This window comes from Ailuropoda melanoleuca, chromosome 6, assembly GCF_002007445.2.
Source record: "Ailuropoda melanoleuca isolate Jingjing chromosome 6, ASM200744v2, whole genome shotgun sequence".
Lineage (NCBI taxonomy): Eukaryota > Metazoa > Chordata > Mammalia > Carnivora > Ursidae > Ailuropoda > Ailuropoda melanoleuca.
The window spans coordinates 48086053-48102927 of NC_048223.1; the positions used below are offsets into that span (position 1 = coordinate 48086053).

Here is a 16875-nt window from a genome sequence, read left to right on the forward strand (position 1 = left end):
AAAAAAAAAACTACATGAAATGCAAAATACGAAATGAAAGGAGTCAGTATTATGTACTAGGAAATAGAAGTGAATGTCTGGAAGCACAGTGCAGTCTTTTCTGCCTTAGCTGAAAATCAAAATAATGAAGAATCAGGAAGACTCAGACACTATTTTGGAAAAGTTCTGGAAAGGGCAGAGTGTCTTCTCAGTGATCCTTCCTGAGGAATTCACCACAGCACTATAGCTCACCTTTTCTACTCTCTAGGTGGGGTTAGAATACAAAGAAACCCCTGTTAATAGTTGATCTCCCTTCATAATAGAAAGCACTGGATTGAAACAAGTATTCAGATGGTGAGGTTTGTATCATGATGCAGCAGAAGGCTGTGGGCTAGATGGTCGCCTATGTGCACCACGGGAAACAGTTCATTTTTCATTATTCAACCGGGGTCTACGTTGTGGACCAAAACTTCCCTTTCTTCAAATGTATTTTGCTATCTAAGTCAGGTGTGAAATATTTCATCCATTTTTTGGAGATCAGCACAGTTCTATTGTAATTTTTATTATAAATAAGAACCATTAAATGAATTCACTGCTATTTTCTGAAAACTTCTTACCTAAAATTAGGGCACTCTCTCCAGCATTTCCCACTCTCAAAACAAAAAATAAAGAGAAAAAAAGAGTGCAGAGACTACTATCCATAAAATACCAAATACTACTAAATTCAGCATTCAGTTTTCACACACTGAGTCTCCAAGGTGTTGTCACAGCCCCTGAAACCCTCCATGACACCTCTTCCTTGTCACTCTGTTTCCTGTGCTGCTCTTTCTGGATCCTCACATTCGGTGTCCCCCAGAGCCTAATCCATTCCCCTGTCCTCACATACCTTTCCCTTACCACTAACTGCACGTAATCCATGGTCTTTGATCTGCCGCCCTTCATTCACTCCGAGCTCCAAATGTGACCCAGGCAAGAGGACTTATATGCGTACCTTGTAGCTCACTCATTGCTGCTTATGTTCATTTTCAGTAGTGCCTGTCACATCATGTCAGTATAGATTTCTTTGTTATTAATAATATTCCTCCTCTGATGGTACATTCTAAAAAAAATAAAGAAGAAGAACAAGGAGAAAGAGAAGAAGGAGGAGAGGAGAAGAGGAGCCCACTTTTATTTACCAACTTTAACTTACCCCCCAGGTTCTAGCATTGTCCCTGGCACCATGGTAGGCTCTCACTACTTATTTAGAAATGAGTGTTTTCATCCAGACTATTATTTTGCCCAAATCAAGTTTAGGAATTAATTCTGTTATTATGGTGATCATCACATGGTCTCAGTTGGCTTACTTCTATAACTCTTGTGGAAAGGATACAGAATTTTCCAGGCTTTTCTAAACTCAGATTTACATATTTTCACATGTCATCACTTCAGAGTTCACTTTGCAAATTGAACTTCATTTTAAAAAGACCTAAACACGAATATTTATGACCTTACCTTGTACTAAATATCACCAAACTTACACATATGGTTCTATTTTTTTTGTCTGCCTGGTTTGGATAGTTAACATGAGCAATAAAGAGATTGAGAGAGACATTCTAAGGAATATATATATATATTTTTAACTGCTTAATTTATTAATTTGGATAATGGCTTTGTTTAAAAAAGAACTGCTTTATTACAGAGAACATATATATATGTTATTTATCTGTGTATACATATTTTTTTATTACTTGCTAAGTAAATAATCATGATATCTAAACAAGGGTAACTCTACCACTTCCATACCATGAGCTTTGGCCATTGTGATGAATAATCATACACTGAATCAAGGATGTATTAATGACCACGTGACACTGCATACCAAAACTTCAAAATACAGGAAGCCTAGAAGAACAAATAGTCACAAAGCAAGCCAAGGAGAATCATTAATCATAACTCTTTTCCTATAATATTTGGGATTCTAATGTTGAAGAGACATAATTTCAAATTAAACTAGCTTTTTCTTTAAAAAAAAAAACAGTACATTTTTGGTTCATATATCAGAAAAGGTCAGGGGTGAATTTGTCTCGACCAAACATGGAAACAGTATCATCAATGATATTCTCCATTTCCTGCACTGTGTTCTTCTTATGGTCCTCAGTCCTGGAAAGAACCAATGTAGACATAAAGATGAGCAAAAGTTGACCAGTCTAGCCCTCAGGNCCAAACATGGAAACAGTATCATCAATGATATTCTCCATTTCCTGGCACTGTGTTCTTCTCATGGTCCTCAGTCCTGGAAAGAACCAATGTAGACATAAAGATGAGCAAAAGTTGACCAGTCTAGCCCTCAGGTAATTAAGAGCCACACTTTCCTGTGCTTGTAGGAGTCACCCTGACTACACCAACTTGGATAACTTGCCGATTCTTAAACGAAACAGTCCAGGCCAGAATCTCACTCCCATTGTTGGAGCTAAGACCAGCCCCACCCAAGCATGGGCTATGAAGGGGATAAATATCTCTCCAAGGAAAATGAGAGGCTCTTACTAGAAGCAAAGCCCAGGATCCCAACGGGTTGACATGCTTAGTCACAGTTGACTTAGCCATCATTCATATAAAAAAATCAATGTGCATTTGGTTATAGTTTAAGCGTGATGATTCCTTCTGTATGAACTATGACTTTTATTGAATCCTTGTTTCATTTATGAGACTCCAATCTAAGTTGTTTGTTTTTTTTCCATTTATGATCCAACGTTCTTTACATTTTTTTCTTTTAGGTAAAGCCATTATTTTTCTATTTCTCAGACCCAGGAAAGAGATTGAGGAGAGAAATAAACCGCAGCCAGATCTAGACATGTCGTATTTATTTATTCCTTTATTTTTTTTATTTATTGTGGGAACGATGGGCAGCTGAGGATGTCTGAAACACGTGCATGTGGGGATTGCAAGAGGAAGGGATTGTGGGAGGGTAAGGTTCAGCTCTATGAAGAGGACTGTAGTACACTGCAGAAAAAGATATATAGATGTTTGACTTAGAGTGTCTTGCCAATTACAAAAACAATTGCAAATCATAGATTTTATTCTACTCTCTGGCAACTTATAAGCAACACTTTGGCTTCTCCATGAACATCAATCATTCCTCCATCCTCTTTGATTTAGGGGCAGACATCCCCTCTGCTTTGGGAACAGTTTCACATACCTTCATCTCAGAGACCAGTGGTCACAGTCATTGGGTCGTAACTGAATGAAATCCCCATCAGACTTTAGTTTCTGCATCTCTCACAAGGGATATTACCATTTTTCTGGATATTCAGCCAGTGTCTCTGTTCCCTTTATTGAATCTTGGACCACCAATAATTTCTTCACCGAAGCTTTGTTTGCATGTGTGAGGACTCACTTAGTTGATTTTTAGCCCACTGTGTTCTGATTTAGTAACTAAAAGACTGAAAAACAGTGTAAAGTTATTTAAATCACTAAACATGGACTGATTTTTAGCTTATTTGTTACACTCTCTACCTGCTGTTGGTTTCTGTGGAGCTAGTGGTGTTCCCTGAATATATTAGCTTATCTGTGGTTGGCTAGCTCTGCAGTCTGAGGACTGTTTTGCAGTACTCTCTGGTATTTATAGCACCTCCCAGATGGGTGTCTTCCTCAATTTAATTATTATCCAGCTTATCTTCCCTTCCAATATCATTCATGAAAATGTTAAATAAGGCCAGCCATAATACCTACATCCCCAAAGCATACTCCTCAACAGTTCTTAACTTGATGCATTGCCATTTATCATTAAATTCCTTTAGCCAATTTAAGTCCCAGGAAGAATGTTAATATTGAATCCAATTTGAGCTAAATTTTAATTAAGATTTCCTGAGACATTATGTTAAGTGATTTACTATAATCAAAATTGATATCTCCTCTGCTACTCCCCCCACTCTTAATTTTCTAATTTTACCCACATGTGAAAGAGAATTGAGTTGGTCTGCTTGACTTATTCTCCATAAATATACATCATTCACCTGTTCTGTTTCTGCAAATAGTTTCCTTCTCCTTTGCCTTTAGGACCATGTCTGACATCCTCCTATAAGTCCCCGAATCATTTTATGAAATGCATTTCCTTCTGGCAACCACATCTGTCCACCCCCAAATACCTAATCTCAGCTAACTAAATGCAGATCTCTCAAATTTCTTTCTTTCCTCTCGATTATTTTTGTAGCTAATAGTTCTATGCACATTACCATTCTGAATGCAGTTGATACTAAACATAGAAACAGAGTATGCACAGTATCTCCCCTTGAGGGTGATGGTGTGTGTAAGGCACTTTGTTCACATCTTCTCGGGATGGTGAGCATGAACATCTGAATGGGCCATTAATTAGCATGGTGCTCTCGAAATTGGATTCAAGTTTCAAGGTAAATGTGTACACTTGCATTTGACCTAAGAAGGTGCACCAGAGTGCCCAGGGGTCACCCAAAGGAATCTGTGAATGATAAAGAATTATTACTTTATAGAAGTGAAAACTGGGGGTTGGAAATACACATAAAATATTAGTAAATAAATTTTTTTCTATAGGTTTACTTATTTAATATTTTATTTATTCAAAAGGAAACTTTTAATTGTTTTCCCATTATGTATAAACTTATATGAGGCCACCTTTCTTATCCCCATCCATCACTTTTGGAATGAGGAAGAGAGAAAATTCTGTGAATGTCTGGGGGCTCCTGGGTGGCTCAGTAGGTTGTGTCTGCCTTTGGTTCAGGTCATGATCCCAGGGTCCTGGGTTTGAGACTTGTGTCAGGGTCCCTGCATATCCCTTTCTCTCTGCCTGTGTGCTCTCTCTCTCTCTCTCTCTCAATCTCTCTCAAATAAATAAATAAATACATAAATACATAAAATCTTAAATAAAGAAAATTCTGTGAATGTTTGTAAAATGCATATTGTAAGATTTCCCACTAAAATCTACTTCCCCCCGGGAGTAAATTTATATTTATCAGCCATTTAAGGAGCCTTATATAACTCATTAAATCATTCTAACCTTAATTTTGCTTTATTGAATTAATAATGGTCATTCTCTTCTCACACATAATGACCCAAATATAGTTTTAACTATTGGATACACGTTGCTTCAAAATGGACCTACAAATTAGCCTTAAGAAAGCGCATGTAGTGTTATCAAGAGCCTCTGAATTCATTCCCTTTTCTCAAAAGAAAAAAAATATTTCTTGGGCTTTACAGTTTAATTTTTTAATAAGATATTCTACAATCGGAGATAGATTTGATTGATTTTGAAAGATAATACCCTAGGCCTTTTCTGTCTTTTATAAGTCAGTGTGAACAAGATCATAAAGATATTTCCTAAAGCGAAGTAGAAATAAAAAGGATGCAAGGACGAGAAACTCTCTGAGAGACGGAAGGAAAACATTATGGACGTAAAAAGCAAGAGCAGAAAGAAGGATGACAGTAATAAAAACAGACTTCACTCACTAGGTTTTCTCCAGTCTCGGTGAACAGTAATATGTGCTTATGTGTCCAGAACAGAAAGGGAAGGTAGAGGGGGGAAAAATTAACTTTCCCATAGTGATATTAGATTTGATGTTACACCTTTCCTCTTCTTTCCTTTAGTAAATTAAAATAAAGACAGTCTTCAAGATCCAAAACTTTTATCACTTTCACAAGAAAAAAAAAAGATCCTTTCTGCAGGGATTGCTTCCGCAACAGAGCACCAATAGCCACGCTTCAAGAGGAGAGCGAATGTGCTGAGAGTTCTTTCTTCACCTGTATTTTCTCTTTGAAAGCAAGCTCCTTTTTTGAGGGGACGGGCACAGGCGGTGGAAAGCTGAGCCCCAAGGAGGACTGACGATGTGGTTTCTGTTCCAGCTCACGGCCATGGACGCGGACGAAGGGTCCAACGGGGAGATCACGTACGAAATCCTAGTGGGGGCTCAGGGCGACTTCATCATCAACCACACAACGGGCCTCATCACCGTCGCCCCGGGAGTGGCGCTGAAGGTGGGGCGCACATATGCGCTCACGGTCCAGGCCGCGGATAATGCACCTCCCACAGAGAGAAGGTAAGGTGCAGTGCAGCCACTGCTGCTTCTCCGAGCTCCAGGTTACCGGTGTCCTGACACTGAGGAAGCGCAGCAAGTGTACTTTTATTCTGTACACGTCTAAATTAGTCCAGAAAATTCGAGGGGCCGGATTCTCAGGAAGTGCACGTTCTTACCTGGTTAAGTTGTAGGGAAAGGACAATAAAGACAAGATTAAACCACAAAATAAGTAACTATGATTTCATAAATGTGAGGGATGCAGATATCTGTTCTAGGGGGGATCTGGGAAATATCAGAAGCAGGTAGCCAATTTATTGCTGAAAAGCAAGTTTGCTGACAGTGAGAGATCATAGATGTAGCAGCGACATGAAATATCTCAGGTTTGAAGCCACCTCTCAATGTCTAAATATATATAAGTATATATATATATATATATATATGTGTGTATATATATATCCTCTCTTTATATATACAAAGTATACACACATATATATGCATACACACATATATAAATGCATACACATATATAAAAATATATACATTATATATTCTATCTATAGAATTTATTTTAGAATTGATCATTTACCTATAAAATATATCTATATGTATCCCATTATGCATATTCAAATATATAGATACATAGATGGTATGAGAGAGTGAAAAGCAAAAGACTTCCCACTATTACAACTGTGTTTATTTAGTGCCCCACCTGAGATGTCTTTTTTATTGATTTCTTGCTTTTTCCTGATTTTCAGTATGTATTTAAGGAAAATATGAATGAATAGTAATTCATTCCTGCACCTGTTGGGTTTGTCCCTTTACAACATATCCCGGGTTTCTTTCAATATGAATACTGAATAATTTCTTCAAAACTCTTTTCCCAGCTACATAATATTCTTTCATGCATGTGTTATACTGTGTAAGAAACCCACTGGCGATGGACTTTCAAATTCCAGTCTCTCTTTTACTGACATTGAAGAAATAAATAACACCGAACAAGCATAATCTTGAATATGTGCAAATACCTCAACACTCTAAATTCACATTTACCAAAGGGCATACGCAATTATAAGTTTTAGTGATAACTGCCAAATTTTATTCCATGGGGCTCATAACAAGTTACAGTTCCAACTGTCAAGTCTGAGAGTGGGTAATTCTACAGTCTCCCCAGCTGTGTGTCATATCGAACACATGGATTTTTGCCAGTCTGATAAGTAAAAAAATAACATCTATTTTTTATCCATTTGCTTACGAGTAAGTTCATTTTCTACGCTTATGAGCTAATTCTGTTACTTTTCCTGTAAAGTCTGTGTTCATAGTCTCTGCCCATCTTTCTATTGATATGTCAATATGTCAATGTTGGTTTTCTCTAGAAGTGTCTTGGTTGCTCTTTATGTTAATATAAGGTAGTTCAGTGGGGTTTTTAACCACATTTCTATTAGGAACACATTAAATTCATAAATTAATTACCTAGGGTTAAATTATGTGTTTTTGATGTCAAATTGTTCTATCCAAGAACTTTCTATTTGTCCATACTTTCTTGTGTGTCTTGTAGGAATTTTTATTCTTAAATATTTTCTTTATATGAGTTCTGTGCATTTCTTCGTTTGTGATTCCCTATCTTTTGCTGTTATTGTACATAGACTCTTTTCTCTTTGTTCTATCTGACTGATATTTATATATGTGAAAGCTATAATCTCTTATTAATTTTAACCCACTTTCTTATTTAATTCTTTTATATTTTTATAGTTTTCTCATCAATTCTTCTGTGTTATCCAGGAGTATATTGTATAAATAATGAAAATTTGTATCTTTCTTTCCATTTTCTTTCCTTTAATTTAATTGGCTAATCCCTGCTGAGCATGGAGACTGACACGGGGCTTGATCCCATGACCCTGAGATCATAGCCTAAGCCAAAACCAAGAGTTGGCCTCTTGACTGACTTAGCCACCCAGGCATCCCCACTCGTCTTGTTTTTAACTCAAGTAGGAATGTCTGCCAGATGTCCCCATTATATCGATTGATTTAAAAAAAATTTTTTTTAATTATGTTAAGAAAGTGTTTATTCCCATTTTATTGGCTTTTTAAAATAAGAAAATATATGCCCATCATCTATGAAGACAGTAGTGACTTTTGTTCTTGAGCTGATCATATAATGACTGATCTTGATACAGTTCCTAAATAAATCTATTTTGCAAACTTAGTATGAATCCCACTAGGTTGTGATGTTTTATTCTTGAATTAAAATGCTAGATTATGTTTGTTACTTTATTTAGTGAAATTAGTCTGTTCCCTTTTTGAGAAATTTTTATGAAGATTCCATACAGCTGTTCTGATACCTCATAAAAGAATTAAAAACCACAAAAGATGCAAGAAAGAATTAACAATTGTAATAGCAAGTGTGAATGAGTGGTAAAGATCTCTAAAACCAGTATATAAATCCAAATTTTGTTCTTTGAAAAAAAGAGATAAAAAATATGAAACATAATCAAATAGATAAACCACTACCACATTTAATCAAAAAAAGGGAGAGGGGCACCCAAGTGGTGCAGTCTGTTAAGTGTCTGATTCTTGGTTTTGGCTCAGGTTATGAACTCAGGGTTATGAGGTCAAGCCTCACTTTGGGCTCTGTGCTCAGCAGGGAATCTGCTTGAGATTCTCTCTCTTTCTCTCTCTCTCCCTCTCTCTGCCCCTCCCCATCCATACTTTCTCTTTATCTCTAAGATAAATAAACAAATGTGTTTTTAAAAAAGGGATAAATTTCAATAATAAATTCTAAGAAGGAAATACTACAGAAATAGAGGAAATTAAAAGAATCATAAGAGATACCTTTGCTTTAATATATGCCAAATTTGAAAAGATGAATGAAATGGATAATTTTTCCAGAAGATACAGTTTATCAAAACTGATCCCAAAGAGTAAGAAATTTTAAAGAGATCAACGTTATGGAGGCAATCAAGTTTTCAGAGCTCCCCTACCCAAAACTACACGAGGGCCAAGCAATTTGAGAGGAGGACCATAACACAGCCAGTGAGAGGGGTCATTCCCCATTGAGCCATCCCCCAGAGCACAGGCCAAACCCCCACACCATACTCTGCATCTCTCTTTTCTTCAATCATGGAGATGTCATAGGGGGATTCCCTGCTCCTCACGGATATCAGTGGACTACCCCTCCTTCTCCTTCCTTGTGTTGTCCTGTTGAGTCTCATCTTATCTGCTCCTCCATCTACAGATGGCAGCCCCTTCCCCATTGTCTGCTTTTCCAGCCTAACCTCTAACCTCCTTTCCACATGGTCACTTCCAGACCCGTAGGTCGCTCCAGTGGGATCTGGTTCCCAACTGTCCAACATTCCTTCAGTATCATCTGTTACCTGGCATCTTTTTTTTAAAGATTTTATTTATTTATTTGACAGAGACAGCCAGCGAGAGAGGGAACACAAGCAGGGGGAGTGGGAGAGGAAGAAGCAGGCTCCTAGCAGAGGAGCCTGATGTGGGGCTTGATCCCAGAACGCCAGGATCACGCCCTGAGCCGAAGGCAGACACTTAATGACTGCGCCACCCAGGCGTCCCTGTTACTTGGCATCTTATGGTCAGTCTTGCAGCTGCTCTGACCAAACACCCCTGGAAGCAGCCTCAGTGCATTCCTTTCTCTCAAGCTCAGATGCCATCTTGAGCAACACCTCTAAGTTCTACCCTAAAAACACACATAGATGGACAATCCTCTGCTCTTGTTACTGACACCCTGGTTCGCACCACACATCTCTCTGATCCCAGCTGTTGAAACCTCTTCTCCGTACGCTTCTGCCAATGCACCTTCTATCCCTTCTCTGTTCAGGGGCCTGAGAGATTCTAGTAACACAGGAAACACACTTTCTTTTTGCTCAAGCTCTCTTTGGGGTCTCACATCTGACCCGAAGTAAAAGGCAAAATCATTAAAAAGACCAGGGGAGCTCAGCACACATTGCCAGCGGCCACCAGCCCGAGGACGTTCCCTAGTGTCACCTCCTCTGTGGGACATCATCTCCTGCTCCACCATGCTTCTCCACTCCAGCCATCACCCTGCCTCTGCTCATCCCTGAGGCTGGCAGCTGCTTTCTGACCTTCGAATATGACCTTCCCCTCTCAGCCTGGATGGCTCCTCTTTCCATTTGTCCAGTCCTTCTGGCCCCTACTCAACAATCACTTAATTTGCAAAGTTTTTTCAGACAAAGTATTTACAGCTGCAACAGCCTTTCCATACTTCTATGCCACTTTTTATCCACTGCACTTATCACCCTGGGATAGGCTATTACAGACCTTCGGTTAGGGTATGAAGTTGATGGTCTGCCTTGCTTCCTCCCCCACTGGAATTTTAGTTCACAAGGGCAAGAATTACTGCGGTTCCCTTGTCTCTTGTGTCTACAGAAGCCCAAACAATTCCTGGAATGCCCTAGGTGCTTAAAAGTTATCCGTTTTTATTGTTTTCCTAAGTTCATAACAAACATCTTTTTTTTTTCTGTTTTTTAAACAGATGAATTAGAAAAGGAGACAGTGTAATATAAAACTCAAATAACTTTAAAGAGCCCATGAAACAAAAAGGCAGATTTGAAATTGTTCTGCCTTCTTTCATAGTATACACCAATTCTGTCTAATTTTGTCACTAATAACTTAAAAAAGGTGTCAGTGAAAGTAAGATTTTCTGTTCCGCCCAACCAACCATTTATTATACAACCACCACTTAATGTGTCATGGAACTACAAAGATAAACAGAGTGCCATCATGTGCAGGCCAAAAAAATTACAGTACAGCGTGGAAAGTAGGATTATAAATAGTTAAATTCAGTTCAGCATGGTAAGTGTATGATTGAGTCAATTTCTCTGTTCTCTGGGGCATCGAGGAGGGCACTCGTTATAATAAGGGAGTGCTTAGAAGGCCTCCCAAGCAGATGACTTTCAGAGAATGAGTCAAGGTTGACCAGGTGAAAAAAGTAAGTCACATTATTTGCACAGCCTGAGAGGTCTGAAAGAGCTTGGTCATTATGGGTAATTACCAGTCTAGTCAGTGTTACCAGTGCGTAAACACATTCGAGAAGGGGCAGGAGAATTAAGGGTCATTTCATGGAAAATTTAATTTGTTTTTTTAAGAAGCTTGGACTTATTATCCAGTCTCTGGAGGTATTTATGAAGGACTTTAAATTAGAAGTTGGGTGAGATGAGTTTAGTTTCTGGAGAATCCGTCTGGTGTCCCTGTGGGAGATGAATTTGAGGGGGACAACACTGGAGGCAGGGAGATGACATAGGACTCTACCACTGGAAAAATCCAGGGGCTAAAGTCTTGAACTGGGTGTGTTAGGAAGATGGAGAGATGGAATCGTCAAAAAAAAAAATCTGCCAATATTTTGTCTAAGGTGATAGGGTAGAGATGTCAAGTTGATGTGCATGGTTTGGGTAGAGGAGATGAGCTGAATTTTGGACTCATTTAGTTGGATTTGGCCACTGTTCATATACCCAAAAGACAAATAGATGTATACGCCTGAACATGAGAAAAGAGTTAAGGGCTGTTCCTTGAGAAGACACACGGAATATTTTTATATATTGTCCTAAGGTAAGATTCAAAGTTTGAATGAATTTAAAGTATAGCCTTATTCATATTGGGTTATTCCGAAGAGGAGTTAAACATGATCGATGCTGTGTAATTAGCATGTAGTAGACATCATGCAAGCTACTCTCGCTACATAACTTCTAATCTGAACAACAACAGTGTGACTTTTGCATTACTCTATTTTTGCAGACCAGACATCTGAGGCTGAAAGATGATAATTGACTTGGCTAGATGGCCCTTTGCCCACACTCCCACCCACCTCGTAAACAACTAGGACTATTGGATTCTAGACTTTATCTTCCACTCTGTTCCATAGCCATGACCTTTTATAGTGATTATTCTGGAGGAAACAAACAAAACACTTCAATTGCTTAATATCAGTACTAGTAATGTGAATTTTAAGAATTAAGGCACTTTTTGTTTTTACCATTTAAACTTTTATTAAAGTCCCTTAATAGTCATCAATTTATTTTATGACTTTTTTATTTTCATTGAGTATAGTCCTGTGCTATATAGATCCTGTAAACTCTATATATACTTGTATAATATGACTGATGACTTTTTAACTATTTTATAATTTAAGAGTGAGATTTTATAATCCACTTCTTAGTTCCCATTTGGAAGTCATATCACTGATTTGTCTCAATAAGCCACTGCCTATAATAACCGGGTGCAATGAAGGATTTCGTTGGAGTAAAATCTTACTCAACTCCAGGAAACAAAATGCCAACTTCAGATTCTGAATACACAGGTGGTTTCAGTGACACTAAGCATTTAGTTGACCTGGCCTCATTGTTTTCTTTATGGACAATGGTCTGGACACTAAAAGATCACCTTATAATGTTTGGTCAAATATCAGGTGGGACCTACGGAGAATAAAATCTGGATACATCCTTTCTCCCTGCTGGGATAATGTCATGTTCCCTCTAGGATAATGACATTTGCTATTTTCTGGAGGAAAATTAAGCTTTCACATTGACTTGATGAATGAACCAAAGAGTTGTGAGGTCTTGCTTTCAGTATTTCCTTTGGAAGGAAGAGGCTACTTGAAAATTATCAGCATGGAAGTACAGACCTTGATATATTTTACAAATTGACCCGGCCAGCAACAGTGATATGTAAACCTACTTAAATCATAACATAAGAAAACAATGGCAATTTTCCATTTTATTCTTTTTTAGATTAGAGATCTTAATTCATAAACTTAAATAACAAAATAAGGCCTGTATGAATTAACTATTTTTGTATTTGTTATTCTGATTAAGAAAACTTGCTAAAGATTCAGAGAGTAAGAAGAGCAAGTCTATAACCTTTGCTCTGCTTTGTTGAGTTTCTCATAAGTACAAGAGGACAGATAAAAACCAAAAGTTTTAAAAAGTAACTGCAATTGAAGATAGTAGTTCGTCTATTGGTTTATGTAAGTCTTTTTATACTTATTGAATTGAATTGAATTAAATTAATATTTATTTAATTTCAATATGAGTGGAGTACTACTATTAGGTATTCATAAAGACAAAGAATGAAGGACAGTCCTGTCCCCAAATATCTTATAATATAATTACAATAAAATGATTGGCGCATAGCATGGCATATTTTCTTAATTCCCAATGTTTTTCCTTGGAATCCAAGGTTCTATCTAATTAACACAAGGTTAAATAGTTCATTCTCAAAATCATTCTTATCATTAATTTTATTCTTTTAAATAACAACAAGATATATTTAACATTAAGAATAGAAAATAGGAGTACTCATTTTAACAAAAATTTACTGAGTTCTCACAATTTTTAGCCTCTTGGGGTAGCCCTGAAAATATAAGACAAGTAAAATGAGATCTCTGACCTCAGAGTATTCATGTGGTGGTGAGGCACAGGTAAGACTGGACAGGCAATGGTAGGTAATTACAAGCACAGGTCAACTTCGACAGTAATGATAATGGGATATCCAAATACAGCAATAAAAGCAAAGACCCAGAGACTTGATCAATGGTGTGTTGTGAGAACATGCATTACTTGGCACATGTGAGCATATCGCTAACATGCTTGCAGTCTATCTACCAGTCCCCATTGTTGTCAAGATGAAGCTTAAATTAGTAAGTATAGCGCATGAGTCCCTACATGATCTGGACGTTTGTCTGCCTCTCAGGTCTTAACTCTTACCATTTCCCTATTTAAACCCTTCTCTGTAGTGCTACAAGGCTTACAGTTTTCTTATTTATTGCCCTGTGAATTTGCACATGTGTTTTCCCTGTGTGGAATGTCCTGTGGTCTTTAAACCTAAATCCATCTTGCATCTTAAAACTCTGTCCCTGTGGCGCCTGGGTGGCTCAGCGTCTGCCTTCGGCTCAGAGTGTGATCCCAGAGTTCTGGGATCGAGCCCCACATCGGGCTCCTCCACTAGGAACCTGCTTCTTCCTCTCCCACTCCCCCTGCTTGTGTTCCCTCTCTCCCTGGCTCTCTCTCTAAAAAAAAAAAAACAAAAACAAAAACAAAACAAAAAAAAACAAACAAAAGCTCTGTCCCTGCAACATCCCCTGAGAAGTTTCTCTGACATCCTACCTTGGTTTTAAATCTGAAATCTTTGCTCCTATACTTTTCCTATATGTACTTCCAAAATAGTAAAATAGAACCTGGGAACACTGAACTGTAAATATAGCTTTTCTAGCACAGTGTTGGTGGGAGACAAAGGAAAAGGGAGGCAATTTCTCTTTTAAGTCTACTAGGGAAACAAAATACACACTTCCACCTGAGAAGCAAGGTAGAGAAAGAAGTAAAGTGACAAATAAATACCCGTAGCATGGAATCAATAGAATATTACAGTACACATTGTATAGCCAACACTCCAGCAACATCATCTCATTAGTACTGAGTACTATCGCTGTATCAAAACAAAGGGACTTTTTATCTTTTGAAATAGTCCTGCAAGGTGAAAGCCTCTGAAGCCTGTCTTCCCAACCTCTTCTTTATTCAAATTCTATTTTGGTCTTACAAAAAAAACAAAACAAACAAAACTAAGAAGTCTCATTCATTGGTATAATTAAAATTAATTGTGATAGCATACCTTAGCCCAAGATTTGAACCAATTTATGATTTCTTGTAAGATAGCATCCTTCATTACGAATGTTTCATACTACATCTGTAGTATCAGATAAGTCAAAAATCTCCAATTTACTTCCCAAATTTGTTCTTGTAGGATGGGGGGAGAAAGGGTGGAATGACTTTGAATTTAGAAGCCTTGCCTTTTAGTTTATCTTCAGTTCCTATTAACTTTTTAACATTGATTCAGTCACTTAATCTCTGATTTTTCTAATCCTCTTTTGTAAAATAAGAGAGTTAAATTAGATGGCTTCTAGGGTCTTTTAAAATCATAAGATTAGGGGCGCCTGGGTGGCACAGTGGTTAAGCGTCTGCCTTTGGCTCAGGGCGTGATCCCGGCATTATGGGATCGAGCCCCACATCAGGCTCCTCAGCTATGAGCCTGCTTCTTCCTCTCCCACTCCCCCTGCCTGTGTTCCGTCTCTTGCTGGCTGTCTCTATCTCTGTCAAATAAATAAATAAAATCTTAAAAATAAATAAATAAATAAAAATAAAATCATAAGATTACCTGAGAAAATACATCAGCCCTTGGGTTCTACTTTGACTTCATTACCAAAGGAGAAAGGTAAAGATTTATGATTTTCCTTTTTTTTTTTTTTTTTGAAATAAAGATTTATCTACATCATACTGGCTATATTACAAAAATAAAATTTGTATTATATAACTGCTCGATTTTATGCATTTAAGACTAGCTATAAAATGTTAATACAAAATGTTCACATAAAATGTGAACATTATTATTTATCAAGTGACTGTCCTGTTTTATTCTGTGCTTAACTCTTGCTGTTGAATTACTAGTATTTATTACAACATTAATGGTATAATTTTATTGTGAATACTATTGGTATTTAGTTTCAGGAAAGCTAACTCTGACACAATGCTGACATCAGGGATAAAAAGGGGATAGCATTTTAAAAGGCAGTAACCCTCAGAAGTCTGGTGGTTATTTAAATACATTATAGGAAGAGCCAAGAAGTTGAAGAGGAAAAATCTAGACCTTGAAACTTGATCTTTCTCAAACAACTCCAAGATCCAAGTGGGGGGGAGGGGGAGCAGAAACATATGTAATTAGCAATTTTAGCATTTGAATTATTCTGGGAAGGAGCAGAGGAAGGGAAGGAATAAGGTTGGACAAAGGAGAAGCTGGTGTTGGACCAGCTGCTCTTCTCTCTGTCCTCTGCCTGGGTTCTTTGTTTTGCATTTTAAAGTTGTCTTCCCTCCTAGCACATGCACCAGCCTCTTCCGGTGTAGAAGTACTTCCTGTGGTATTGCGGATGTAACAGTTTAGTCCCATCCTGTGGTATTGCGGATGTAACAGTTTAGTCCCTTCCTGTGGTATTGNGTATAATTTTATTGTGAATACTATTGGTATTTAGTTTCAGGAAAGCTAACTCTGACACAATGCTGACATCAGGGATAAAAAGGGGATAGCATTTTAAAAGGCAGTAACCCTCAGAAGTCTGGTGGTTATTTAAATACATTATAGGAAGAGCCAAGAAGTTGAAGAGGAAAAATCTAGACCTTGAAACTTGATCTTTCTCAAACAACTCCAAGATCCAAGTGGGGGGGAGGGGGAGCAGAAACATATGTAATTAGCAATTTTAGCATTTGAATTATTCTGGGAAGGAGCAGAGGAAGGGAAGGAATAAGGTTGGACAAAGGAGAAGCTGGTGTTGGACCAGCTGCTCTTCTCTCTGTCCTCTGCCTGGGTTCTTTGTTTTGCATTTTAAAGTTGTCTTCCCTCCTAGCACATGCACCAGCCTCTTCCGGTGTAGAAGTACTTCCTGTGGTATTGCGGATGTAACAGTTTAGTCCCATCCTGTGGTATTGCGGATGTAACAGTTTAGTCCCTTCCTGTGGTATTGGGGATGTAACAGTTTAGTCCCATCCTGTGGTATTGCGGATGTAACAGTTTAGTCCCATCCTGTGGTATTGCGGATGTAACAGTTTAGTCCCATCCTGTGGTATTGCAGATGTAACAGTTTAGTCCCATCTTGTGGTATTGGGGATGTAACAGTTTAGTCCCTTCCTGTGGTATTGGGGATGTAACAGTTTAGTCCCATCCTGTGGTATTGGGGATGTAACAGTTTAGTCCCTTCCTGTGGTATTGTGGTAGTAACAGTTTAGCCCTCTTGTGGGAAAACAGTCAAAGGGGGAAGAATAAACACACAAAGCATAATCAGTTCAGTGTAAACCACACT

At 37.9% G+C, this 16875-nt stretch overlaps 1 protein-coding gene across 1 annotated transcript in view; it reads left to right on the plus strand.

Annotated features, from left to right (window-relative positions):
• Positions 1 to 16875, plus strand: part of PCDH15 (protocadherin related 15) — a 1685023-nt gene that overhangs the window by 1351613 nt on the left and 316535 nt on the right. The window contains exon 16 of the mRNA XM_034662367.1: positions 5830 to 6023. Within this exon, the coding sequence (XP_034518258.1) occupies positions 5830 to 6023 (194 nt within the window). The remainder of the gene's footprint in view (positions 1 to 5829; positions 6024 to 16875) is intronic.